Consider the following 25010-nt stretch of genomic DNA (forward strand, 5'->3'; position numbering starts at 1 on the left):
ATGGAGAGTGATTTTAAGTCCCAGGATAGGTTTCTTATGTGGGGTTATGGAGGCCAAACTTGCACATGGTTGAGGAAAGGTATAGAAAGTGGGGCTGAACATGTGTGGGAGGAAGCGTGGCAGCCCCCAGAGGAAGAGGAATGCAGGACCTAGAGCTGTCTTCATACCCAGAGCTCCCCACCTCTGTGGTACCTGACCTGCTGTTGATGGTCAGGGCTCAGTCAGGACCAGGGACAGCGCCTGGGCGGCTGTTGCTCTTCTCCCCTAGCAAGGTTTCCTCCCTTTCTGTCTCCTCAGCCATAGCTCCACAGATGCTGCCTCGTAGACACCCCAGCCTTCTCCTCAGTAAGATCTGAAGAGCAGGGCTCAGATCTCCCCGTTGCCATTCCTGAACGTTGTGTCTCCTTGGAGGTGATAGAACTGGTTACTCCCACGTTTGTCTCACTCCTCCCCCTGTTCTTTCCCCATCTTTGCACAAGAATGGAGGTACATCCCCGTTCATTCTCTTTCCATGCCAGCCAGCAGCAGTCCCTGTTTCATATGCCATCCCGAGGCTCTTCTTCAGTCCCATTCTCACTCTTGATTTCTCACTTCTCCTGAACTATGTGGAGATGTTTCTTTTAGTCCTTTTCTCCTACTACATGGTATCCAAGTGTCTTCTTCCCCATCCCCCATGATCAAATGTAGCATATATAAACTAGGAAAATGAGGGAGCTAAAGCCTAGTTTCTAAAGTCAAATCTGGGTTTGTTATTGATTGGGCCACTGATTTGCTGTGTCTTACTAGGACCTCAGTGTCTTCACCCGTAAAATGGGACAATTATTTTTTTAAGTAATCTCTATAACCCACTGTGGGGCTCAGACTCACAAGCCTGAGATCAAGAGTCCCACGCTCTGCCAACTGAGCAAGCCAGGCGCTCTTGGATAAGTCTTACTCCAAAGTAAGGAGTAAAGTAATGTTAACTTACTGTTAACATTAAGAGTGTAGTACCTGGTGAACAATAAGTGCTCAATATTTACGTGATTAACAGACTGCTGTGAGGATAACAGCGAATGCTTTCAGTATATATGATATGCAAAGGACTACTCTGTAAAGTTTTATATCTAAATCAATTTGATTCAACAATCCTGTTAGGAATGCTCTTGTTACAACCCCTACCTTGCAGATGAAGAAACAGCCACAGAGACGTTAAGTAGCAATGGCAGAGCACAATATCCAAACCCAGGCAGTTTGACACCTGAATTGAAAATTATGCACTGCTACCTCCTAGATGATAGAGTGCAATGAAGTGCTTAACAGTATACCACGATGGGAGCTGCTCAAACAAGTATCTTCAGGGGGTCGCTTTTTTTTTTTTAAGTGTATTTATTTACTCTCTACCCCTAACGTGGGGCTCCAACTCACAACGCTGCGATCAAGAGTCACATGCTCTTCTGACAGCCAGCCAGGCACGGGGGTTGGGGGGGGGGTCACTTTTTCTGAGCGCGATTGGCGGGCTGAACAGGAAAACTAGCGGCTGGAGAAGAGGGCCAGGGGAACTACAACACCCACAAGGCTCCGCGACTTCCTCTGAGGTACTCCCGATTGACTTGCGTTCTGAGGCAGATCATTGGCTCTCTGAGGGCGGCCTGGCGAGGATTGGAAGGCGAGAGCAGTGCTAGTTTGAGATTGGCAAAACTACTGCCAGCCCCGCCTCAAAAACCCGGAAGTAATCCCCCGCAGGCCTGTGTGTAGTGGTGAAGGAGAGAAACCCGAGTTTGGTTAAGTGGACTGATGGTCCGAGGGCTGCGCGCTGACTTCCCAGCCCCGCTGCTCTAAGTGACTCTGATTTATTGAGGGCTGCTTTTGAGGACGCGGGGCCTGAAGCTGACCGAGGGAGGTCCCCGCTGCTTCCCGCCACCCAAGCGGTGCCTCATGGAGTCTACGTTCAGCAGCCCCGCTGAGGCAGCGCTGCAGCGACAGGCGGGCGCCGCGGGGCTGCTCACTCCTCCGGAGGACCTGGACCGCGTCTACGAGCTGGAGCGAGTCGCTGGATTTGTCCGCGACCTGCGGTGTCAGCGGGTGAGGGCAGGTTAGGGAGGGGTGGCTCACCTCGGGATGGGTCGCCCAGAAGATCGGGATCTTGGGGTAATTTTGTGAGGATGGGGGTGGGGTGGGGGGTGGACGGTGGGGAGTTGCTCCTCTCGGAGGAGGAGCTTTGAAGGTTAGATAGGGACTTCTGGAAGGTTTTCCTTGAAGAGGGTGGAAGAGAGAGGCTGTTCCTGACTATGGCTTATACTTACAGGTGGCCTTGCAGTTCCCTGACCAGCTATTGGGAGATGCTGGGGCCGTGGCTGCACGACTGGAGGGGACCACAGGGTCGAAGATGTTCATTCTGGGCGACACGGCCTATGGAAGGTATGAATTTGAGCTTGAGGATTGGGGGCGGGGGTAGGGGGTGGGGAGTAGGTTTAGTGATCCAAGGTTCTTGATGTTTTCCTTCTATGACAGTGTCTGCCCCCAGTGGCTGTGTTTTTCCTTGATGATGCCTCCTCTTCTGATACTTGCTCCTCTGAATGACAGTGTCTTCTTTTATAACATTGTTTACTTCACTGACCACATTTCAGGCTTCACATTTCCCATGAAGGACAGCAACTGTTTTCCTGATGAGAACTCTTCTCACTAATGGTATCTCCCCTGCAGCTGCTGTGTGGATGTACTGGGTGCTGAGCAAGCTGGAGCTCAGGCCCTTGTACATTTTGGCCCTGCCTGCTTAAGCCCTCCAGCCCGCCCGCTGCCGGTGGCCTTTGTCCTTGGTCAACGTTCTGTGCACTTGGAGCTCTGCGTCAAGGCCTTTGAGGCCCAGAACCCAGACCCCAAAGTGCCTGTGGTGCTGCTAAGTGAGCCGGGCTGTGCCCACGCCTTGGGTGAGGGTTTTTGCCTGGGCATGCAAGAAGGGTAGGCCAACTACTTTGTGCCTTGATAGTCCCATTTCAGTACACTCCCATAGAGCTCTTGATATGGGCTTGATCCCAGTCTTTGCTTTTGGGTCACATTCAGTCTCCTGGGGTGAAGGGGTTCCTGCTTTGGTAGACCCCAACTCTGACATCACTTCCTTCTTCCAGAGGCCTTGGCCACTCTCCTGCGCCCGCGGTACCTGGACCTGCTTGTCTCCAGCCCAGCTCTTCCATTGCCAGTGGGCTCCTGTAGGCCAGCGCCTGAGCCCCTGGAGCGTTTTGGGCGCCGCTTCCCCCTGGCTCCAGGGAGGTGTCTGGAAGAATATGGTGCCTTCTATGTGGGGGGCTCTGAAGCCAGTGCTGACCTTGACCTTGACCCAGACCTGAGCCGGCTGCTCTTGGGCTGGGCACCTGGGCAGCCCTTCTTCACCTGCTGCCCGGATACAGGGCGGACTCAGGATGAAGGTGTCCGGGCTGGGCGGCTGAGGGCACGTAGACACTATCTGGTAGAGAGGGCCAGAGATGCCCATGTGGTAGGGCTGTTGGCAGGGACACTGGGTGTGGCCCGACACCGTGAGGCACTGGCACACTTGCGGAACCTGGCTCAGGCTGCAGGCAAGCGTAGCTATGTGTTGGCCCTGGGGCGGCCCACACCTCCCAAGCTCGCCAACTTCCCTGAGGTGGATGTCTTTGTGCTGTTGGCCTGCCCTCTTGGTGCTCTAGCTCCACAGCCTTCTGGTGGCTTCTTCCGGCCTGTATTGGCACCATGTGAGCTGGAAGCTGCCTGCAACCCCGCCTGGCCACCTTCAGGCCTGGCTCCCCATCTCACACATTATGCGGATTTATTGCCTGGTGAGTGCTGGGGTACTGCCTGAGCTGGAAACTCAGGGGCATGGAATTGGGCCAGTATGGATCCTCTTTCTCCCTCCTAGGCTCTCCCTTCCACGTGCCCCTCCCACCACCTGACTCGGAACTGTGGGACACCCCAGATGTGTCACTTATTACTGGGGAACTCCGACCCCCACCTGCGTGGAAGCCATCAGATGATCCTGGGTGTTCGGCCCTGACCTTGCGGCCCCAGCTAGAGCTGGCTGAGAGCAGCCCTGCAGGTAAGTGTGCCAAGTCTCTGCTCCCAGCTGAACTCTTTCCCCAGATTCAGCCCACTTGGCCTCAGTCCCCTCTCTCTGCAGCCTTGTTCCTTAGTTCCCGGAGCTGGCAGGGGCTGGAGCCCCGTCTGGGTCAGACACCGGTGACAGGAGCTGTGAGTGGAAGACGAGGGATTGCCATCGCCTACGAGGATGAGGGAAGCAGCTGATACCGTGTGGGGCCAGAGACACAGATGGACTTAAGAATTGCTGCAAAGACCTTTAATGCTCCCTGCATCACCTTCACTCCTCTGCTAGGATCCTTGAAGGAGCCTGGATGCAGGGAAGAGCAGACAGCCCCTCACTGAGGAAGGGAATCCTGCTCTGTCCCTGTCCTGGCCCTGGCACAAGGCTTAGCGTATAGTGGCTTAATAAATACCTGTTGGACTGATGGGACTTATTTGGGGCTTTCCTAAAGTCTTGTGGGCCCATCTGTCCTCCTCTGGCCAGTCCCAGTTTCTGATGTTTAGTTGAGGGTTTACCCTTGTCAAAGGTTCTAGATGTAGACCAGGGTTTCCTAACTTTGGTACTATTAACGTTTTGGGCCAGATAAATCTTTGCTGTGAGGGGCTGTTCTGTGCACTGTAGTATGTTTAGCATTGTCTCTGGCTTCTGCCCACTAGATGCCCCCAACATACCCCTCCCCAGCTGTGATAACCAAAAATGCCTCCAGACATTGACAAATGTCTCCTGTGGGGGCAAAGCTGCCCCTAGTTGAGAACCACTGGTCTAGACCTGTGTTGTCCAATAAAGTAACCACTAGACATATATGGCTATTAAACACGAATTTAAATTAGTTAAAATTAAAAACTCAGTTTCTCAGTGTGCCTGGCTGGCTCAGCTAGAAAAGCGTGCAACTCTTGATCTCAGGGTCATGAGTTCAAACCTCATGATGGGTGTACAGATTACTAAAAAGTAAACTTTAAAAATAAAAACTCAGTTTCTCAGTCACACTAGTCACATTTCAGTGGTCGTTTAGCCACATGAGAGGATAGTGCAGCTATGGGACATTTCCGTCATTGCAGGAAGTTCTGTTGGACAGTGCTGATCTATACTGATTCTAATTTTGTTTCTCAGGGAGATCACAGACACTTGAATAAGCTACTTTTTCTCTTTCTTTTTCTTTATATTCATCAAACACTATAGGTCCTGAGTGGAGATGTGAATTGTATTTAACTAGCTTCCTGTTCTCGCAGTGTAGTTAGGAAGGGAGGCAGTTTTAAATAAGCAATGATAAGACAGTGAAACTACTTTCTGTGAGGAGGGAAGCCCCTGGGGGCACTTCTTCATTACCAGGTTTGCAGAGAATCTTGGCCTACTGGCACTGTCCAAAGTGTTGAAGAAGTAGGTAAACAGGGAGATGTGGTCCCTGAGCTCGGGGGTGCCCAGTCTACTGGTAGAGGCAGATCTGTAAACTGACTGGCAGCGGACAAAATGGGCAGCAATCGTGTATTTTACAAATATATATGGAGCACCCACTGTGTGCCAGGCACTGGAAATACAGTAAGCTCAACAGAAACCCTTTCATGGTGCTTACATTCTCACACGGGGGCTGGGTGAAGAGATGGACAAAATAAGATATTTAGTATGCTAAATGGTGATAAGTAAGTACTATGGAGGACTATAAAGCTGGAAAGGAGTGTAAAGGACAGTGGATTGCGATATTAAGATGATGAGGAAAGGTCTTTTGAAGAAGGTGAGCAAAGACGAAGTTATGGAGTGAGCCACATGGATAAGTAGAAGCAGAGGGAACAAATGCGAGGGTGTTGTAGTGGGGGTATGACTGATAAGTTCAAGGAATAGCAAGAAGGCCAGTGCAGTTTGCGGGGAAGTATTAGATGAGATCAGGTAAGGGGCATGGGAAGCTGCATCAGGAGAGGCCTAGTATAGTAGTACGCCATTATTAGGACTGTGACATTTATTGAGTGAAATGGCATTTTATTTTCATTAAAGATTTTATTTGAGAGAGCACAAGCAGGGGGAGTAGCAGAGGGAAAGGGAGAAGCAGGCTCCCCACTGAGCAGGGAGCCTGATGCAGGGCTCTATCCCAGGACCCCAGGATCATGACCTGAGCCAAGGCAGATGCTTAACTGACTGAGCCACCCAGGCACCCTTGAAATGGTATTTTAAACCAAAGAGTGACATGATGGTAAGCTTCATAAGTATCACCAGGACAGCAGGGGAGCCCAGAGCAGGCTCATCACCCTGCCTCTGGGTTAGGGAAGTCTTCCTGGAAGAGTGCTTTCTGGGGACCAGTAGGTGTTAGCTGGGCAAGGCGATGAACACGAAGAAGCGTGCTTCAGGCAGAGGGAACAGCATGAGCAAAGTTAGGAAGAGAGCCCAAGACACCCCCGCTGAACTGGAGAGGACAGCAAGGGAAAAGGCCTCATGGACTCAGCACCTGAGGCCTGGAGGCTAAGCTAGGGAGGCCCGCGAGGAGACCCCGGTGTAAAGCTCACTTGGTGAGCCCAAGTGGTGCTGGCTGACAGGGTTCAGGAGGAGCGGTTTGGAGAGACGTGGGAGTAACCGGCCGGAAGTTGAGGTACTAAGGCCGCCGGAGCCTCTTCCGAAGCGAGGCACTACAACAACCACAATCCTCAGTGCTTGCATTGCAGTTCCGGCGTCGCCAAAGTTCTGGACCCTCAGCAGCGCCGCGCAGGGCCGGGCGTGGGGTCACGTGGTGCCGGCGCGTCACGTGGGTGAGTCAGGTGACGCTGCGGGGCGGGCGGACAGACTGCGGGGCGGACGGTGGACGCAGGGACGCGGGTATAGCTGTGGCCCCACGGACCCGAGCCCCGCCGTCGTTGCCGCCATGACGGGGCTAGCACTGCTCTACTCCGGGGTCTTCGTGGCCTTTTGGGGCTGCATGCTTGTCGTGGGTGAGGCCGGGCCCTGGCGGGCGGGGCCAGCATCCGGGCCCCGCTGGCGGGGCTGGAGCCCAGCGGGAGAAGTGGGGTCCCAGGGATGCTAGGCCCCAGCGTCGGTTCTGTGCCCGAGGCTCCAGGACTTGCTTCACGCCTGTCGGGGCTTCTGATCCTGACAGAGGAGACCCGGATCTCCAGCCCCTTTGAGGAGGGGCGCGGACGGGGGGAGGTGGGGGCCGCGAGAGCAGCCCCGGTACCTCTCTGTCACTACCGGCCCCTCCCCCCGTCTCACTGCTGCGATCCCTCGCTTGCTCCAGAGGGGCCTGCTTGGGTCACGAGCCGGCTGTTCCAGTTCCTCTTTTCCCGGTCGTTTTGCCCTCCCCCCCACCCACAGCTTGTTGGGTAAACAGCGGCTCAGATTGGGCTGGTGGGATCCGGTGCCCTCTCCCTTTCTCCAGGGTATTTAGGCCTACTAGTAACTGGCCGTGGAGGGTCTCGGTCTCGGAGGTGGGGTCACTGGGGGAAGATAGGTTACTGAGGGAGTGGCAGAAAATGGAGGCCTGAACTGAGGAATCGATAGCCGTGCTTTCACACGGAGGCCAGCCTGACGAGTCTCCCTTGACTTACCTGTAGGCAGACCTTTGGGGACGTGGCAGCTGGGCAGCAGTTTCTTGTCTAAGTTGGGAAGTTTCTCTCTAGAGAGCCGCCTCTAACCCTTTTTTCCCCCACTCCTGCAGGAATCTGCTACACCATTTTTGACTTGGGTTTCCGCTTTGATGTGGCATGGTAAGGGCCTGCAGAGAGAGGACTCCTCTAGGGGCTTCTCTGCAGCTTTTCTTCACTGATCTAAGCCCCTACTGCACCCCCATCCCCAGGTGCCTGGGATATGGACCTTTGGGACATATGATGTATTTTATCTCAGTATCCAGGACTGGTGGGCTTGGAGGGTTGGGGGATGGATTTTGTGCTCACTTCTCCACCAAGGCTGAAATTGCTTTTCTCCCTGTTTCCATACCAGGTTCCTGACCGAGACTTCCCCCTTCATGTGGTCAAACTTGGGCATTGGTCTAGCTATTTCCCTGTCTGTGGTTGGGGCAGCATGGTGAGTATTGGGGTGGTGGGACTGGGGGGAGGGGTGAGTCATAGCAGGTGGTGTCACTGGGTCCTTAGTCATCCTGGGGGCAGTGACAAACTTGGGCTCTGCTCATCGGTTTTTTATCCTTCCACCAGGGGCATCTATATTACTGGCTCTTCTATCATTGGGGGAGGGGTGAAGGCCCCCAGGATCAAGACCAAGAATCTGGTCAGGTAAATGTAGGGCCTTTGGAGGGTTGTCAGAACCACCTGCATTGGGAGCTCGCTGTTTGTTTGACCTGACATGCTGCTTCTGACCAGCCTCCTGGTGGGGTGGGAGTTGTCAGTGGGGGAAATGTTGGTTGGGAACTCTCTGGGGGAAGAAGGTTGGTTTCTTTCTCATCCTTTTCTCCTCTCTACCCCCGTGCTCACCACTACCAGCATCATCTTCTGTGAGGCTGTGGCCATCTATGGCATCATCATGGCAATTGTAATTAGTAACATGGCTGAGGTATGGAGACCCAGGGTGGGGTGGGCATCTATGCCAGTGTGTTCTATACAGTGTGTAGTGATACTGGGGGAGGGGGAGTGGCATTAAGGGGTGGTTTCTGATTACTTCTCTGCCTCCCGCAGCCTTTCAGTGCCACTGACCCCCAGGCCATTGGGCATCGAAACTACCATGCAGGTAGGTGGATGTGTGAAGGAAGAAAGCTGGGGCTTCATGTCTGCTTCCCCACTTTCAGGCCCCAGCTGAGATTCATTATTTCAATAGTCACTCCCTTTGTTTGGCCTCCTTTGCAGAGTTGGGAGTGGTGATAAGCCCCATTAGTCCATTTGGGGCCTTGTCCTCCTCTCCCCTTGTGCCTGGCTTGGTGTCAGTACTCTCTTTCCATCCCCTCAGGCTACTCCATGTTTGGAGCTGGCCTCACAGTGGGCCTGTCTAACCTCTTCTGTGGAGTCTGCGTGGGCATCGTGGGCAGTGGAGCTGCCCTGGCTGATGCACAGAACCCCAGCCTCTTTGTAAAGATTCTCATCGTGGAGATCTTTGGCAGTGCCATTGGCCTCTTCGGCGTCATTGTTGCAATCCTTCAGGTGATGAATCCCCTGGGAGCCTGTGTCCTTGTGTCCATCCCAGCCTCACTCTCTTTCCAGAGGAGCCACGGTGTCCCTTTCTCTATCTGTAACCATAGAACCCCTGAGCAGCTCCCACCACTTTATTCCCATTTTTTCGTTTTCCTCTTTTGAAGCTTTCTAGCGTGGTATCATTGACTAGTGTAATGTGTATTTCCCTGATCCTTTGTGTCTATAGGTCTTTCGTTGAGGCTTTCTGTTGTATTATTTTTTGTCTTTGTTTGTAGTCTAGCCTGGATTGGGATCTTGTCTGTGTGTCAGTCTGTCTTGGTGTGTTTGACTATGTGTCTCAGGGCCTGTGTGTATCTATGCTCTCAGTAGGACAGTGTGTCTGAATTGTGTGCATCTTGTCTTAGAATGTGTAAGTGTTGCTAAGGATCAGCCTGATGGTCTGAATATGACTGAGTGCTTAGCTGGGTTGACCCTTGGTAACTGGTCCTGTCCATATGGCACTTCTCCATCTCTCTGTCCCACAGCCTGGTTGTCTGACTGTCCCTGTTCATCTGTGTTTGTCACAGCATGTCCATCTTGGTCCAGTCATCCATCTGTTGTGGTCTATCCATCCCACCATGGGTTTGCTAGAACTGACCTTATGTTATTTGTCACTGTCTTATCTATTCCTCTGTCACTGCCTGATTTCTCCTTGTTCTTCTTTTGCAGACCTCCAGAGTGAAGATGGGTGACTAGATGATCTGTTTGGGTGGGGCCATGTCCCACTCTTATTTATTTGTGGTTTTCCCAGGACAGCTGGAGCTGTCACCCTTGGCCTTTCAGGGGGCTTGGTGTTCAGGGCCCTCCCTGCACTTGCTTCTTGCTGCCCATCAACTTGGAGGCACTGCCTGGCTGGAGCCTCAGTGTGGGGAGTGGGTCGCTGATGACCATGTGCAGCTCTGCACCTGTGTCCCACCCCTACCCCCCAAACCCATCTTCCCAGTGTTTGTGAAATAAACGTGGTTTTTGTCTGGGTCAGTGCTGCTTCTGTTGCCCTCCTTCGCCACATTCTTTCATGGAGGGAGTGTAACAGGGGCTGTAGGCCTCAACCTAACGCCAGCTTCTTGGCACCTTTCTGTCTCATACGCACTGTCTCTGCTCTGGACAGAGCTAGTTCCTGGGTGGAGAGGAAGGGTGCTGGGCTGAGGACTCTATACCTGAATATCTTTATTGAAAGGAGCAAGGGACTCGGGATATGAACCCAGGTGTTTGTGCAGGGGAGGGGGCTGTCCTCCTAGTCCCATGCCTTCAAGGTTCTGTCTGCTAAGCCCAGATGGGCCACATCTACCATGTGGCTCTACCCTCAGGAATCCGTCACCCTCTATCCCTGTGGGGCTTGGAGCCCGTTGATTTGCCTCTGCCTATCCCAGCGCCATCCCCTGAGCCCTTGTTCCCAGGGCCCTGTCCAGCTCCTCCCACTTCTGTGCAATCTTTTACCCACCTCCCGTTACCCTAGAAGCCCCTGCCACACGCTTCTCCCCACGCCTTTAAGGGCCCTGCCCAACTGGCAGCTCCCTCCGCTGGCCGCTGGCAGGCCTTTAATCCTATTCCCTTCTCAGTGAGTTGACGAATCCCTACCCTCCCTGCTAGAGTCGCCTAACTTCCAGGCCCCCTTCTTTGGCGGAGTTCGTGCTCCAGCCCACACCCACACCCTCCCCAGTCTGGACCCCGAATCCAACCTCTGGGATGAGCCTTACCGATTTCTTCCGCCCCTCTCTGGTCCCGTGCCACCTCTGTCCCCTCGCTCCGCTGTCCCCTCGCTCCGCCGCGCTTGGCCGCCGGCAGGGGCGGGCAGCGGAGGCGCGCGGCGGGTGCGGGCGCGCTGGAGGCGGGTGCGCGCGCGCGGGCGCGCCGGCCAGGCCTGCCCCTCCGAGGCGCCGTAGCGCGGGAGGGAGGCGGCGGCGCTGTGGTCCATCGGTCCGCTGGTCCGTGGGTCTGCCCGGCCGCCCGGCCCCGCCCTGCCCCCCGGGGCGGCTCGGCTCCATGGCCCGCGGCGGCGGCGGGAGGCGGCCCGGGGGCCGCGGGGGCCGCTGACCGGGCGGCGGGAGGCGGCGGGGCCGGGCCATGGGGGACGGAGCCGTCCGCAGCCACGGGAGCCGGGAACCCAGCCCGAGCCGGAGCGGTGCCCCCTGCTGAGCCCCGAGCGCCGGGTGAGAGGGGTGCGCGCGCGGCCCCCAGCCCAGGGCCCCGACATTCCAGACCCGGCCCCGCGATCCCCGCCCAGGAGCCGGTGAGAGGCGCCGGCGGCCAGACCCCGGCCTGGCGTTTCCCCACCCCCCCCTCCCCCTCGGCTCTTCCCCCCCCCCCCCCCCCCCCCGGCTCCTCTTGTCCGCCCCCTGCCAGCCTCCCTTATTGTCCTCGCTCGCCCTGGCCTCGTGGCGCGGGGAGGCGCTCCACTCACGTTTCCTCCTGGCCTCGGCCCCCGCCCCACATCCACTCCCTTAATCCACGCCCCCCCACCCCCCAGACCCCCGCCCCCCCCCCCCGCCCAGGCTCCACACCCACCCGGTCTTTGCTACCTCCCCCGTGCCGGGGAACCACGTGTGCAGGTCGTTCTGCCTTTCAGCCCCGCCCTAACGCACCTCGCAGCCTGGCCGCCAGCCTGACCCAGAACCCCCGGCCGGGAGGGAGGGGTGGGAATGTTTGCACGTGGGGCCGGGCGTCCGGGCCGTCTCGGAGCCTGCATGCATGGCTGTGTGCGTCGAGGAGCAGCGGCTTTGTTTGTGAGTGTGTGACTCTGCGTTACTGTTACTGTCACTGGGGTGTGTCTTTGACTCTCTGTAGTTCTCAGTATGTCTGAGTGCAGGTGACTTTAGCTGGGACCCATGGTGGCTGGGGTTGTGTGGTGCTGTGTATCCCTGAGACCCAGCCCGCCCCCTGAAGCATTGCCAGAAGTGCTGTTCTGTTGGAACCGCAGCTGGAGCCGTGGCCCAGGCCAGGCCCTTCCCTGCCATGCTGGTGCTGGACCCGTCTCCAGGGCCCAGATGGTCCCTCTTCCCAAAATCAGAGCCAGCAGTGCTGGGCAGACTCCAGAAAGTTCATCCCAATCCTTGAGGTCTTGGAGGAAGGGTGTCTTATGCCCCACCCTGTATTTTGACCTCCCGCTCCAGAGGGAAAGAATCCCATAAACATCTTGTTCACATTTGGGTCTCTTCCTGGTTGCTGAGGGCCACTTCCCAGCCTGGGCCTAGTTGGCCTGGCCTACTTGTCACTGCTACCTGTCCAACCAAACCACTGCCCACCAGGCTCCTGGGAGGACTAACTGAAGTCATGAGTACCAAGCGCTCCTGCATGGTAGATACTCAGTAAATGATCACCCCTCCCCAGACCAAGAGTCCTGGGTTGAGGATGGTGCCCTGTGGGGTGTCTGTTCTCTAGGGCACAGGTACACATGTGAGTCTGCAGGTAAATGTGTTTCCATTTGGAGGTATGAACCACCGTGATCAGAGGCCATGTGTTCATGTTTCTGAGAACACACAGAGGTGTGTGTTGAGTCACACGATAAGGGCGTGCACCTTGAGTGTGAGGGTGCATGAGGTTGTGCTTGTGTGCATGTGTGTCAGCAATAATGAGGACCGTATGCATATGTGGGTTAGTACTCAGGTGTGTGACGACGTGTGAGTAGTGAGTTGCTGGGGACTGTCCGTGTGTCTCTTTGCAGGTAGAATGGGAGTCCGTGAGTGTCACAGGGTGTGAGCAGGTAATAAGTGTGAGGATGCAGGTCTGTGAGGGTGAGCACCAGGCAGATGGGGGTGGGGGGGGGGTAGCATTGCCCATCGGGCCCTGACCTGCTGGGTCTGTTTCTCCCTTCCCCCTGCTCAGGCCGGCAGCCGGATGCCCGGGCCCATCGGGCGGGCCGGCGGCCGCCTGCGGGATGAGCAGACTGCTGGGGGGCACGCTGGAGCGCGTGTGCAAGGCTGTGCTCCTTCTCTGCCTGCTGCACTTTCTCGTGGCCGTCATCCTCTACTTCGACGTCTACGCCCAGCATCTGGCCTTCTTCAGCCGCTTCAGTGCCCGCGGCCCTGCCCGTGCCCTCCACCCAGCTGCCAGCAGCAGCACCAACTGCTCTCGGCCCAACACCACCGCCCCCAGCTCGGGGCTCCCTGAGGCTCCCAGTGCCCGGCCCGGCCCCACGGCTCCCGCCCTGCCTCCCTGTCCTGACTCGCCGCCTGGTCTTGGTGAGCCTGCAGGGTGGGGCCTGCCTCGAGGGGTGGGCAGACCTGGCCGTTTTGACTTGGGGAATGAGCCACGGGGGTGCAGGGGCTCCGGGTCTGTTGGGAGAGGGCTGTTGCTGGGCTTCCCTGGCCTACCCCGGGGCTGAGGGAGAGGGCTGGCGTCCCTGGGTTCTGATGGCAGCCTGATTCCTGCTACCGTCCTGCCTGCAGTGGGCCGGCTGCTGATTGAGTTCACCTCCCCCATGCCACTGGAGCGGGTGCAGAGGGAGAACCCGGGCGTGCTCCTGGGCGGCCGCTATGCGCCGCCCGACTGCACGCCTGCCCAGACGGTGGCGGTCATCATCCCCTTTCGACACCGGGAGCATCACCTACGCTACTGGCTCCACTACCTGCACCCCATCCTGAGGCGACAGCGGCTGCGCTACGGCGTCTACGTCATCAACCAGGTGTGCTACCCGCGGCCCAGGCTGGGCGCTAGCCACCAGGGGGCCCCGGAGCGCCCCGGGCCTCCCGGGGCATGAGTGGGGTTGGGAGCCTTCGTGGCTTCGTGTCCGCCTGTGGTGGTGCGGATGAGTGACTGTACGTGCGCGGCTGCATGTATGTCCCTGCTCCCACGGGAGGGTCTGCGGGTGCGGGAAGGGGAGCGTGCACGCTGACGGGTGTGTGCGGAGCCCCTGCGGGGATGGGCCCCCTGGTCCACCTTTGACGGGCCCCGCCCCATGGAGGTGGAGACATAGGGTCTGCTGGCTGTGAGGAGCTGTGGAGAAGCCCTTGGAGAGGGGGAGTTAGAGCCTGAGAGAGGGATGAAGTCTGTGTGAGGGCCACGGCCACAGCAGAGACCTGGGAACTCAGCCCAGTGTCTCAGCCCTGCCCTGGGCCTGGAAGGGCCTGGCTGCTGGAACCCTGGGAGGATCTGATGCAGGTCCTCCTTCCCGTACTTAGGACTCCCACACTTGGACTTGGATCCCTGTAGACTCCAGGACGATGGTGTGGGATGAGTTGGAGCAGGGGGCTGTGGGGGCACAGAAGGGCCTTGTCCAGCCCGGGGGTGGAGAAGTGGCAATTGAGATGGGTCTTGAGGGATGAACAGACATCAGCTGGCAGACGGACTGGAGGCTCCAGACCCCATGCAGAGAACAGGTCTTGTGTGTTGGGGAACCGTTGGCCAAGGTGTGGGGTCCAGCGTGTAGGGTGGGCAGCAAAGATGAGCCTGGAGTTGCTGGCAGAGGCCAAATCCAGAAGGGTCTCCGGAGGCATGCGAAGCAGTTGCACTCCAGCCTGAAGGTGGCGGGGGCACCCCTGAAAAGTTTTAAGTGAGGAGTAGCATGTACGCTTGTTTATCAAGAAGATGGCTCTGGTTGCATGTGGAGAATGGGTTGGAGGGGGGGAGACTGGAGGCGGGGTGACCAGTTGCGAAGAGGCTACGATGTTCAGGAAAGAGACAGTGAACCTGTGTGTGGGTCGGCTACAGTGGGAGAGATGTGACACGGTAGAGAGTAAGGAAAGGGAGACGCCAGACACCTCGAGGGTTCTTCTTGGCCATTTGCTCTGTGGTTGGCTGCGCCTGTGAGTGAGAACACAGGGGCTGGGCCAGGTCTGGGGGAGAGCTTGACTCTGAATTCTTTTTTGCATGGGATGAGTTTGAGTGTCCAGGTGAGGTATGAGAGGAATGTTCAGCTGGCAGTTGGACCCATGCAGCGAGGTCTAAGGTGCAGAGAGGGATCTGGGAGCCACCAGCATGCAGATGTTCCCTAAAGCCAACAACGCCCAGCCTGCCCGGGGAGCACAGGGCCTGAGAGGGGAAAGCCAGCATGTAAGGGATGGGTGGGGGAAGGGACAGCACCACAGACTGGGAAGGTTGGCCAGAAAGGTTCGGGGAGTCCCAGGAGAGTGTGGTGTCCCCGAAGCCCAGGAATAAGTGTCCAGAAGGAAGCATGGCAGCTACGTGAGCACTGCCGGGGGAGGAAAGATATGGACTAAGAAGCGTCCAGTGGATTTAGCAACAAGGTGGGCCCAGCGAGAACCATTTCAGGGGCATGGTGGGGGCGGAAGCAGATTGCAGTGGGTTGAAGAAGGAATCAGATTTGACAAAATGGAAATAGCCAATTGGAGGCAACTCTTAAAAAAAAAAAAAAAAAAAAACACCACTCTGCCGGGAAGGGGAGGCAAAGGTAGGGCGGTGGCTAGAGAGGTTTCTTTTTCAGATGGGGTAAAATTGGACATGTTTATGAGCTGCGTGGGAGAAACTCAGGGCTCCTGGCTGGTGAGAAAGGTCAGAAAGGAGAACCGATGAGCCAGGAGAAAATGCACAATTGCTGCAAGGGCTGGTGGGAGGGAAGGTGCAGGGCAAGGAAAGAGAGCAAGCAGGGTGAGCCGCTCCGACCCTATCGGGCCCAGGCTGACTGGTGGGAAGGAGGGGCCATGATTCCTCCTCTCCCTCTGGAGGGGCCCGCCTAGAGACCCCTCTCCAGGGGCTGGTCTAGCTCCACCCTAGGGATGGTGGGTTGGGACAGAGAGCTCAGCAGCCAGCTCCTTCCATGGGATCCTCCTTGCTCTGGCTAGAATTTGGAGCATGGGCATGCGTGGCCAGGAACCCAGCCTCCAGGAGGCCTGGCCCTACAGCCCCATTTCTCAGGGGACCCCCGGCTCACTGGGCCATGACTGCCTGTACACCCTGTGCTTGGCATTTTGCTGGGGAGACAAATGAATCTAGCCAGGTCCTGTCCCGGTCTCAGAGGCTGCACAGGAAGCTGGATGTGGATCCAGATGAGCCAGAAGGGACAGGTGACTGAGGCTTAGTGGCTCAGTACCCATGGTTTCTTTGTCTTCGACACTGGTTATTTGGGGCATTCACTGTTCATCTCATGTTGTGAGTGTGCTCAGCAGGGATGCAGTGGGCTCAGGGCTGCTCTTCTCTAAGGCTCCCACTGGCACAGAGAAGATGCCTGACGCCCAGGACAGGACTATAGGGCCTGCTGGAGTGAGGGGTGAAAGAATGAGTGAAACGAGTGCTCTTAAGTCACAGTGTAACGGGACACTAAGTGAAGCTCACAGGACAGAATGAATGATTACGCGGAGGCAGGGAGGTGTGAGCATGGATGCCTGTCCACACACAAGCTTGACCGTCAGAGGAGAGCATTCCAGAGCTGACAGCAAGGCCTTGAGGCAGTAAAGAGTCTGACATGTTCTGGGGCTGCTGAGGAATGTAGTGCAGCTGGGTCTTGGGGTCTGAGGGAAACAGTGGGAGAGGAGCCTGAAGCCAAGTCCTGGAAAGCCTTGGAAGGCAGGACCGAGGGGAGCCACTCAGAGTGGGGTGGGGGCAGGCAGGGAAGTAGGAGCCCCTTGGGGAGCGCTCTGGACAGTGGCAAAGTGGCAGGTGCCTGCCAGTCACAGGCCCAGAGCTCACCTGTCCCCTGCCCCACCCCCAGCACGGCGAGGACACCTTCAACCGGGCCAAGCTGCTCAACGTAGGCTTCCTAGAGGCACTGAAGGAGGACGCCACGTACGACTGCTTCATCTTCAGTGACGTGGACCTGGTCCCCATGGATGACCGCAACCTGTACCGCTGTGGTGACCAGCCCCGCCACTTTGCCATTGCCATGGACAAGTTCGGTTTCCGGTGAGGGCTCCCTTCTCAGCTGGACCCAGACTCCCCGGCCCGACGGTCCGCATAGCACCCAGCGCCCCCTTGCTCCTGGCCCCTCACCCATCTCTGGCCTTCCATCCAGAATCCCCTCAGGCCCCTCAGCTGACACCTGCCTTTCCGTGCCACAGGCTGCCCTATGCTGGCTACTTTGGAGGCGTGTCAGGCCTGAGTAAAGCCCAGTTTCTGAGAATCAACGGCTTCCCCAACGAGTACTGGGGCTGGGGTGGCGAGGATGACGACATCTTCAACCGGTGAGTAGGGCCAGGGCAGGGAGTAGACTGGGTGCAGTAGGTGCAGTGCAGACTGGGCGAGGCTCCTTGCCCTTCCTGGTGCCTGCTCCAGCCCGTCTGTCCCCACCCCCAGGATCTCCCTGACTGGGATGAAGATCTCGCGCCCAGACATCCGCATAGGCCGCTACCGCATGATCAAGCACGACCGGGACAAGCATAACGAGCCCAACCCACAGAGGTGACCCCAAGGGCCCCTAATCCCTTACTCCCTAGAAGGGACTCCCCAGTGCCACTGATCCCTAGATGTGATTCCCACGGCCCCTGAACCCTTGACTCCCAGACCCCTGATCCCTGTTCCCCGACCCCTAGCTCAGCCTCACCCCAGACTTCGGTCATCCCTGGCCTAATTCCTAGAGGTGACAAAAATGTAAAGGCAGAGTTGAAATCATCCCTGAGTAGATTACATTCCCATCAGTGTCCTCACAGACCTCCCTTGTGCCAGAGGAGATAGGACAAGAGGGAGCAGGCACTGGGCACAGCTCCTGGGCCTGGGGACCCAACAAAGGTAGCCTGAGCAATGTGGGGCAGGGTACAGACAGACAGTGCTCATCTCTCTGAGCCTGGAGCAGGCCTCCCTGTCCCTGATGATGTAGCAACATTTGGCGCTGGCGCTGGCGCTGGCTGGGAGAGGCACCCAAGGGCATGTGCAGTGTAGACAGGGCTTCCTGGCACTGCTCTAACCTGGGGGATGAGGGCCGGGTTGGGGGGAGCCCAGAGCCAGTCCCTGACAGCCCATGTGAAGTTCACTCTAGCGAGGGAGACAGACAGTTACGGCACCAGGTGATCAGGGCAAGGTGCTGCCCCGGCAGAAGAAGGAGTGATGGTGGGAGGCCTCCTGGAGGAGGTGATGGTAAACCGGAGTTTGAAAGATCATTCATTCAGCACGTGTTTGTCACACACCTACCTTGGGCACAGTGCTGTATTCACCAGGCTAGTGGAGGAGGCCAGTTTGGAGAAAAGGAATGGTATTTGCAGGAGTCTGGAATGTGAACATGCATGGTATAAGTTAAGAGTCTGGGACTCTGGTATTACAGTCACTGAGGGCTGGGAGTGACAGTAATGGGGTCAGTGCTGGGTGTTTGGGGTCTCGGATCCCAGGTTGGGAGTTTCACTTTTGTCCCAGGGGCACTGGGGAGTCATGGGAGAGCTTTAAGCAGGGAAGGGGGCAGGATCAGATTTGGGTTTGAAAGGATCACCGTTTGAGTATGAAGAAGGTGAAGAAGGGCTGGCAGGGCTGCTGGTAGGCCAGGAAGGAAGCTGACCAGGCTTGGAGGAATCACAGGTCCCCGGGGTGTGCTGGGCGTGAGGCTGCCGCATGCCCAGATGGAACAGTAGGGTTGTTCTGCTCTGAAGGCAGGGTGTAAGAGCGGGGAGGTAGGCTGCAGCACCAGTGGAGGGTTGGCCTTTGGCAGGAGCATGAACCCCTGGGCATCCAGAGAGCTGATGAAAAAGCAGTTCAGATAAAAAAAAACCAGGGCAAGCAGGGAAGGGAGAAGAGGGGCTGCAGGGCATCTGAGGGAGAGTGCTTGGTGTTGGGATGGCCCTGGAGAGGGATCTGAGCTGAGCTCAGAAGGATGGGGAGGATCAAAACGGTTGCGATGAGGGTGGGAGTAGAGCTCCAGAAGCACATGCCAGGAGCCTTGGTCCTGTGTCAGGTCTCGGTGTCCTCATGAATGAGTGATGTCGACCTTGGGTGAGGAAGTGGCAAGACAGCAAGGCATTTCTGGCTTAAAGAAATGAATGGTTCCATCCACCTAGTTGCTTTTGCCTCACATCTAGTTCTCCTGGATTCTTCGTTCGCTTACCCTACATGTCTAAACCATCAGCAGGTCGTGTCAGTGCCACTCCCCAAACATCTCTGAGCCCATCTGCTTTTCCCTTCAACCCCTCTGCCCAAGCACAGCCTCTGTCCTCTTGTCTGGGCTCCTGCAGTGGCCTCTCACTAGTTTCCCTGTTTCCCCCTCGTCCTTCTATTGTTCCTGTCCTCTGGCCCTCCCCGCTTGCCTCCCACTGGGCTAAAAATCCCTGTCTTCTCACTCCTAGAAATAAAAAAACTGCATCCTCTGACTTACAGAGCCCCACCCCTACATGCTCTAGCCTCCAAGCTGTTCTTACGCCCTTGGCCCATTAAGCTCAAACCACTGGCTGTGCAAAATCTCATTTTCAGTTTGGGGTCAGCCTGTGCTTACCTCAGCCTGAAATGCCCTTCCCCCTGCTGTCAGCTTGGTGTCATGCGCTCACCCCTTCCAAGGCAACCATCTTGGTCTCCCTCCCCTGTCTCCCTTAGCATTCTGGCGTGCTCCTTGTCTGTTACCTGTCTCCCCTAGAGGGACAGACTTGCCATGAGAGGGAGGACTTACTGTCCTGTTCCTGACTGGGCCCCTGCTACTTAAGAGCAGAGCCTGGCACTTGGGGACTGCTCATTAAGTAAGTGGTGGGGGACAGAGAAGAGAGCAAGGAGAAGGGGCTTGGGGAGTACAGACGGTGACCCGACACAGGACACATTGCCTTTGAGGTGCCTATGGGATGCCCGTGTCTGGGTCTAAGGCTTAGAAGGAAACGAGCTCAGAGGGAGATTTGTGAGGGTGTCACAGTTCTGGACTCAAGGGGGTAAGATCTCTGTTTTGAAGGCAGATGCCAGAGCAAAAGGGCTCCAAGCAGGTGACGGGCAGAGGGTTTGGTGAGAACTGAGTCATCCCTGGAAGAAGCCAGGGTGGCTTGAGCCTTAGCCCCAGAGATCCCATATTTGGTTTATTGGGTAGCCCTGATCTGGACCCACTTCCATCCTATCTAGGTTTACCAAGATTCAAAACACGAAGCTGACCATGAAGCGGGATGGCATCGGGTCAGTGCGGTACCAGGTCTTGGAGGTGTCTCGGCAACCACTCTTCACCAACATCACAGTGGACATTGGGCGGCCCCCGTCATGGCCCCCTCGGGGCTGATGCTAATGGACAAAGGCTCCCAGTGTCAAGGATTGCCTGCCAGAGGACTGACCTATATAGCCTGGCTGGCGGCTACTCTGTGGGGGATCCCCCAGGACTGAGACTGTGGGCTCTGTTTTCAGAGGGTCTTCCATAGGCCCCCCCCAGCTGCACCTGGAAGTTTCAGAACCTACTTTGGGGGACTTCCAACCTGGGCCAGCCCCTCCAGTGTGGCCCTCTCTGGGGTCAACCCTTCTTCCTGCCCCTCCCTCCCCAGCCCAGCCCTCCCTCACTGTCAGGGTCGGGCCAGCCCCTGCACTGCCTCACCGAGTGGCCTGGGCTAGGTCACTCCACCTCTCTGTGCCTCAGTTTCTCCCCCCTTGAGTCCCCTAGGGCCTGGAAGAGTGGGAGGTACAACTAGGGGGCAGTATCGCTTCCAGGGGGAATTCTCAGACTTGGGTATCCCCCGTGTTCCCAGGGGAGGGGAAACCTTTTTCATTCAACATTGTAGGGGCAAACTCTGGTGCGCCCCCTGCTGAGGAGCAGCCCCAGGAGGGGACCAGAGGGGGTGCTGTGTCGCTGCCCAGGATCTTGGGGTTCGGCTTTGCATGGGGGGCGGGTGGGGCTTAGATCAGTCAGTCTGGTTCGCGCCTCCCTGTCTCAGAGAGAAGGCAGTAGCCCCCAGGGCCGGCCGTTGTTTGTATATTGCACAGAAACTTGTGTGGGTGCTTTAGTAAAAAACGTGAATGGAGCAGCCCCTTTGTCTGCTTGGGGTTAGGGAATCTGGGCCCAGATTCCAAAGCCGGTGTGTGTTGTGGGAGGGCACCTGGCCTAACCCGTCTGTCTGGCCCGGGCTGTCCTGGTTCCCCAGGCCCCTGCAAGCGCAGCCGCTCGCGAGACTTCCGCCGACCCTGAGGAAAGGTTTACCCAGCCGCTGCCTCCAGGCCAGGAGAGGCAACGAAGTAATAACAACCCCAGTGGGCTCCGATTTCTCGGCTCTTCCCACCTGCCCCGAAGCCGAAAGTTGCCCGGAGACGAGCCCAGAGACGAGCCCAGAGAGCTTGGCATCAGGACTCTGGATGGTTCGGACTCTCCCAAACCACCCCCCGCGACGGTGGGTCCGACTCCGGGCTAGCTGGTACCGCCCACCCCACCTAGAATGGCTGGGGGCGGAGCCTGGGTAGCGGCGTAGTTTCCCGGGTGACGGCCGCGCGGAAGAGGCAGAGCTAGGGCCCCGGTCCCCACTGCCCGGCTCCTGGGCGCCGTGACCGGGAACCACGGTCCCCGAGAGTCAGCTAGAAGCGGGGCACAAGGGACAGCGCCAGAGACCGGCGGCTCCGGACCGGGTAATTCCAGTCGCTGAGACTGGTGGCAGAACAAGGGTGGGGCTTGGGAGAGGCTGGGGAGCGCAACGGGCTGGGGGCGTGGCCCGTGGGGCCGGGAAGGGGCGGGGTGCGGGTGGGCGGGGCCCAGCCTTGGGCGACCAGACTTCTCCCGGTAACACGGCGCTGCCACCGGCTCTCTGGCAGGTGCGAGCCTGGGGCCGTTCGACGGGGGGCGGCGGCGCGGGCGGGCCATGCTCCGGGACTCCCCGTCTCTGTGGGAGCTGGTAGAGGAACATGTTCCGCTCCCGGAGCGGCCCGAAGTGAAGAGGATTCTGGGGGAGACGACGGTGGACCTGAGCCTGGAGCTGCGGGCAGAGGTGGGGAGTGGGCAGATGGGCCACACTCCAGGCCTGTCCCACGACTCGGGTGATTTCCCCACCTCCTCCGGGTCCCTAGTCCTGCCCGATAGCTCTCGAGATCTTGCCGGATCTCACTGTCCGCCCAGCCCTCTTGACTCCGCTCTGCCCCTCAGTCCCCCAGCCCCCTTCATTCCCGTCACTTCTCTCCCCAGTCGCAAGGTGTCCCAGCTCTCCTTGCAGGTGGTGATGCTACAGTCACTGCTCCAAGAGGCTCGATCCTCCCAAGCCTCTGGCTCCTGCCCCACCTCTGACCCCTCCTCCCTTCTGGCACCACCGCCCCTCCTAAGAGACCTCGTGCGCCAGGAACTGAGGCAGCTGCTCCTGGGGCTCCGCCAGAAGGCCATCTGCGAGGGCAGGTGGGAACCTCAGACCTAGGGCTAGGGCTAGGCCCTGCGGCAGAACTAAGAGGGGCTAGCCCTGCGCCTGATAAGGGGCCAGGATTGCCTTTGATGGTTCCCTGAAAGGAGCCCCTAAATTACCTTCTGTGCACCTTCTGCAGGGACCAGACCCAGGCTTGGGTCCAGTATAGCCCCAGGGTCCTGCGCTTTGCCTTGGAGGAGCCTAGGTGTGATTTGCCAGAACAGGAGATATTGCAGATGAGAGCTGGTGAACCCAGGTAAAGTGGTGGTAGGAGAGGAGGGATCTGTCCCTGCTTGGCAGAGAACCCCAGCCAGCTGGTGGGTTCCATGTGGCTCCACAGAGAAGTTCCTGGCCTGGAGCTGAACCTCCAACAACCACATGGAGGGATCAACGAGAGCTGGGCTAGGGATCGCTGGGGACTGAATGAGATAAAGGAGCAGGAGCGTGTTCATAAGTGAATGGCAGCAGCAACTTATTTCTAGTTCTCACACAACCCTTTGGGGGAATGATGGCCCCCTTTTACCGATGAGGAACTAAAGCTCAGAAGGGATAATCCACTTGCCCAAGGTCACACACACTGAAGGGTGACAGAGCCCATTTGCAAACCAGGCTCCAGAACTCCTCCCCTTTGCACTGTACTATGTTGCCTTTGCAAGAAAAGACACAGAACTGTCTAGGAGAAGTGGCACTTGTGTCCTGAAGGCCTGAGGTGAGGCAACATGGGGAGAGTAACGTTGACCTCATCTGCCAGCAGCAGTCAGAGGGACCTCAGCGTCATCAAGGACCAACTGAATGTGTCCAGCATCGACCAGGTTGCTGGACATCTGCGGTGAGGCCCCTGAGTGTGTGTTGGGGTTGGACACAGGGTGGATGGGGCCTGGACAGGTCTTGAAGTACTGGGACTGGACTGCGGGAGAGGAGAAGGTGGCCACGCACCTGGTGGGGAGACCAAGAGGGGAAGGCTGAGGGGTGGCGAGGGCAGGTTGCTGCAGGGCTGCTGTGGTTGCTGCCAGGAAATGGTCAAGCAGGGATACCAGCAGGGTCTGAGGCCTGAGGAACCATGGAAGGGTTTTAAGCAGGGGAGGGGCTGTGATGCGGGGGAGAAGGGAGGCTGGAGGAGGCCCCTGCCATAATGTAGAAGAGAGGATGGTGGGCGCTGTGAAGTAGGCACGGGGAGGACACATCCTGCCCTGGCGGAGGCTGGTGGGGGGTGGAAGGCTGCGGGCAGCACCCGGCCACAGGAAGCAGGGCGGGCTGAGGCAGGACGGCCTGGAGGCGGGGAAGCTGGAGGTTAGGGGCTGGGTGGAGGGCTCAGCTGAGACTGGGTCCTGTGGAGCTGGTCGCTGCTACCATCCTCCAGGAGCCTCCTGGAGGGGGAGTGTCACACCTTGGAGAGGATGATCCCCACCCTGCAGGTGAGCGGCAGCCCTGGGCCTCCCTGCCCAGAGCCTTTCTGCTAAGTGTACACACCGCTGCCTCTTACCTGGTGCGTGAGAGCCACGTGCGTGTGTGTGTGTGCATATGTGCATGGAAAGGTGTGTGTGGGTCCTGTGGCCATTTCTCACATGGGTACCATCCCTGTATGTGCGAATCCAGAAGATTCTGGTTGAGCCCCTTAGCCCAAGGTCAGCACTTTTAGATTAACTTGCTGAATTTGTCCCTGTCTTTGCTTCCTTACCTTCCCCTAAGTCTTGAGTCCAAGCCAGCCACCACCTCACCAAGCTGGGCTTTTCAGGGGGGCTAGTGTCCCCCCCGACCAGGGACTGCCTGAGCCAGGTTGGGGGTCCTGCCCTGCCCCACCCCTGCCTAAGGCCGGGGCACTGAGCCAGCTTTCCCTGCAGCGCTGCCTGGAAGAGGAGTATACAGGGGCACCCTGGCCCTCTGAGGCAACCCTAGAGCCCACCCTGGCAGGTGAGGACCCCAAGGAGGCCCCAGAGCCCCCAGCCTCCTGCTCCCCACGCCACACTTGTACACACCCCAGAGCTGCTGGGCGCTGTGCCTCAGAGGTGCCTCTCCTGCAGAGCTGAAGGAACAGAAGGCGGCCATGCGACGGGAGCTGCAGGCCCCTCTGAGGCCATCCTGTGTCTCCTCCAGCCACAGGTCAACCAGGGCGGCGGCACGACGGGACAGGGTGGCCGAAGGGTCAGGCCACTGTTCACTCACAGCTGCTCTTTCCTGTCCAGGCAGCAGCCCGTGGGCTCCTCCAGCCAGGGTCCCGGAAGCTGGCCTTGCCCCCGTGGGGCTACAGGAGGCTGGGCGGGGCCCCGCGGTGGCTGCCTGCCTGCCCCTCCGCTGGAGTGCTGCCCCCGAGACCTGACTGCCACCTGCCGCGGGCGACGGAGGCTTCAGTGCAGCACGGGGAAAAGGCCCGCGTCTACTCCAGTGTCCAGCGCGGCACCCCACGCCCCCACCTGAAGGACTGGTCGGGAAGTAGGCTTCGGCTTCTGCTTCTGTTGGAACTCACCCCGTCTGCCGCTGCCACCTCTCAGCTGCTGTGGCCCAGCCTGCTTCAGATCTAGTTTTGGTTGGGCCCTCGCCAGGACACAAGGCTGTCCATCTGTCTGGCCCGTCTTGCCCCACCCCCTTGCCAAGCCCCTGGTGTCTCGTTCTGACCATCAGGGCCTTTGGCCTTTCTTCTTCCAGTCCTCCACAAAGGCCTGGCCGGCAGAGGTCTCATCCCAGCACCGACTCTTGTCCCGCTGGGGGACTCAGACAAAGCACAGTGGCAGC

General features: G+C 58.0%; 4 protein-coding genes across 25 annotated transcripts; all 4 read left to right on the top strand.

The window, feature by feature from the left end:
* Nucleotides 1-1714: 1714 nt before the first annotated feature.
* On the top strand, nucleotides 1715-4473 carry DPH2 (diphthamide biosynthesis 2). 2 transcript variants are annotated; one of them, XM_027567638.1, is made up of 6 exons: nucleotides 1715-2061; nucleotides 2285-2397; nucleotides 2683-2906; nucleotides 3105-3788; nucleotides 3869-4045; nucleotides 4127-4473. In XM_027567638.1, the coding sequence occupies exons 1-6, from the start codon at nucleotides 1915-1917 to the stop codon at nucleotides 4249-4251; spliced, it is 1470 nt and encodes a 489-aa protein (XP_027423439.1). In that variant the 5' UTR covers nucleotides 1715-1914; the 3' UTR covers nucleotides 4252-4473. The 2 variants fall into 2 exon arrangements, with proteins under 2 accessions (XP_027423439.1, XP_027423447.1); XM_027567646.1 differs by lacking the exon at nucleotides 2683-2906 and having other exon boundaries at nucleotides 1927-2061.
* Nucleotides 4474-6783: 2310 nt separating this feature from the next.
* ATP6V0B (ATPase H+ transporting V0 subunit b) lies at nucleotides 6784-10119 on the top strand. Its single transcript, XM_027567659.1, has 8 exons — nucleotides 6784-6960; nucleotides 7683-7731; nucleotides 7964-8047; nucleotides 8176-8253; nucleotides 8461-8530; nucleotides 8653-8704; nucleotides 8921-9111; nucleotides 9811-10119. The coding sequence occupies exons 1-8, from the start codon at nucleotides 6894-6896 to the stop codon at nucleotides 9835-9837; spliced, it is 618 nt and encodes a 205-aa protein (XP_027423460.1). The 5' UTR covers nucleotides 6784-6893; the 3' UTR covers nucleotides 9838-10119.
* A 948-nt stretch (nucleotides 10120-11067) lies between these two features.
* On the top strand, nucleotides 11068-20930 carry B4GALT2 (beta-1,4-galactosyltransferase 2). 6 transcript variants are annotated; one of them, XM_027610840.2, is made up of 8 exons: nucleotides 11068-11291; nucleotides 12803-12841; nucleotides 12964-13319; nucleotides 13527-13762; nucleotides 16745-16935; nucleotides 17091-17213; nucleotides 17326-17430; nucleotides 20047-20930. In XM_027610840.2, the coding sequence occupies exons 3-8, from the start codon at nucleotides 13016-13018 to the stop codon at nucleotides 20195-20197; spliced, it is 1110 nt and encodes a 369-aa protein (XP_027466641.1). In that variant the 5' UTR covers nucleotides 11068-11291; nucleotides 12803-12841; nucleotides 12964-13015; the 3' UTR covers nucleotides 20198-20930. The 6 variants fall into 6 exon arrangements, with proteins under 6 accessions (XP_027466641.1, XP_027466649.1, XP_027466632.1 ...); XM_027610848.2 differs by lacking the exon at nucleotides 12803-12841 and having other exon boundaries at nucleotides 11068-11371; XM_027610831.2 differs by lacking the exon at nucleotides 12803-12841 and having other exon boundaries at nucleotides 11069-11291.
* A 420-nt stretch (nucleotides 20931-21350) lies between these two features.
* Nucleotides 21351-24870, top strand: CCDC24 (coiled-coil domain containing 24). 16 transcript variants are annotated; one of them, XM_027610926.2, is made up of 9 exons: nucleotides 21351-21522; nucleotides 21706-21878; nucleotides 22101-22276; nucleotides 22420-22536; nucleotides 23032-23109; nucleotides 23641-23695; nucleotides 24122-24191; nucleotides 24302-24380; nucleotides 24464-24870. In XM_027610926.2, the coding sequence occupies exons 2-9, from the start codon at nucleotides 21753-21755 to the stop codon at nucleotides 24693-24695; spliced, it is 933 nt and encodes a 310-aa protein (XP_027466727.1). In that variant the 5' UTR covers nucleotides 21351-21522; nucleotides 21706-21752; the 3' UTR covers nucleotides 24696-24870. The 16 variants fall into 16 exon arrangements, 13 of the variants coding, with proteins under 13 accessions (XP_027466727.1, XP_027466683.1, XP_027466707.1 ...); XM_027610993.2 differs by having other exon boundaries at nucleotides 21353-21522; nucleotides 23035-23109; XM_027610882.2 differs by having other exon boundaries at nucleotides 21706-22276.
* The last annotated feature ends 140 nt before the right edge of the window (nucleotides 24871-25010 follow it).

The sequence above is a fragment of the Zalophus californianus genome, chromosome 4, assembly GCF_009762305.2.
Source record: "Zalophus californianus isolate mZalCal1 chromosome 4, mZalCal1.pri.v2, whole genome shotgun sequence".
NCBI lineage: Eukaryota > Metazoa > Chordata > Mammalia > Carnivora > Otariidae > Zalophus > Zalophus californianus.

Coding starts and splice junctions, on each gene's coding strand:
- DPH2 (XM_027567638.1), top strand. CDS start 1,915: ATGGAGTCTACGTTCAGCAGCCCCGCTGAGGCAGCGCTGCAGCGACAG. Junction 2,062..2,284: donor GCGACCTGCGGTGTCAGCGG/GTGAGGGCAGGT, acceptor TTATACTTACAG/GTGGCCTTGCAGTTCCCTGA. Junction 4,046..4,126: donor GGCTGAGAGCAGCCCTGCAG/GTAAGTGTGCCA, acceptor CTCTCTCTGCAG/CCTTGTTCCTTAGTTCCCGG.
- ATP6V0B (XM_027567659.1), top strand. CDS start 6,894: ATGACGGGGCTAGCACTGCTCTACTCCGGGGTCTTCGTGGCCTTTTGG. Junction 6,961..7,682: donor GGGCTGCATGCTTGTCGTGG/GTGAGGCCGGGC, acceptor CCACTCCTGCAG/GAATCTGCTACACCATTTTT. Junction 9,112..9,810: donor TCATTGTTGCAATCCTTCAG/GTGATGAATCCC, acceptor CTTCTTTTGCAG/ACCTCCAGAGTGAAGATGGG.
- B4GALT2 (XM_027610822.2), top strand. CDS start 11,830: ATGGCTGTGTGCGTCGAGGAGCAGCGGCTTTGTTT. Junction 11,865..12,963: donor GAGGAGCAGCGGCTTTGTTT/GTGAGTGTGTGA, acceptor CCCCCTGCTCAG/GCCGGCAGCCGGATGCCCGG. Junction 17,431..20,046: donor AACGAGCCCAACCCACAGAG/GTGACCCCAAGG, acceptor CATCCTATCTAG/GTTTACCAAGATTCAAAACA.
- CCDC24 (XM_027610882.2), top strand. CDS start 21,753: ATGCTCCGGGACTCCCCGTCTCTGTGGGAGCTGGTAGAGGAACATGTT. Junction 22,277..22,419: donor AAGGCCATCTGCGAGGGCAG/GTGGGAACCTCA, acceptor CACCTTCTGCAG/GGACCAGACCCAGGCTTGGG. Junction 24,192..24,301: donor CCTAGAGCCCACCCTGGCAG/GTGAGGACCCCA, acceptor CCTCTCCTGCAG/AGCTGAAGGAACAGAAGGCG.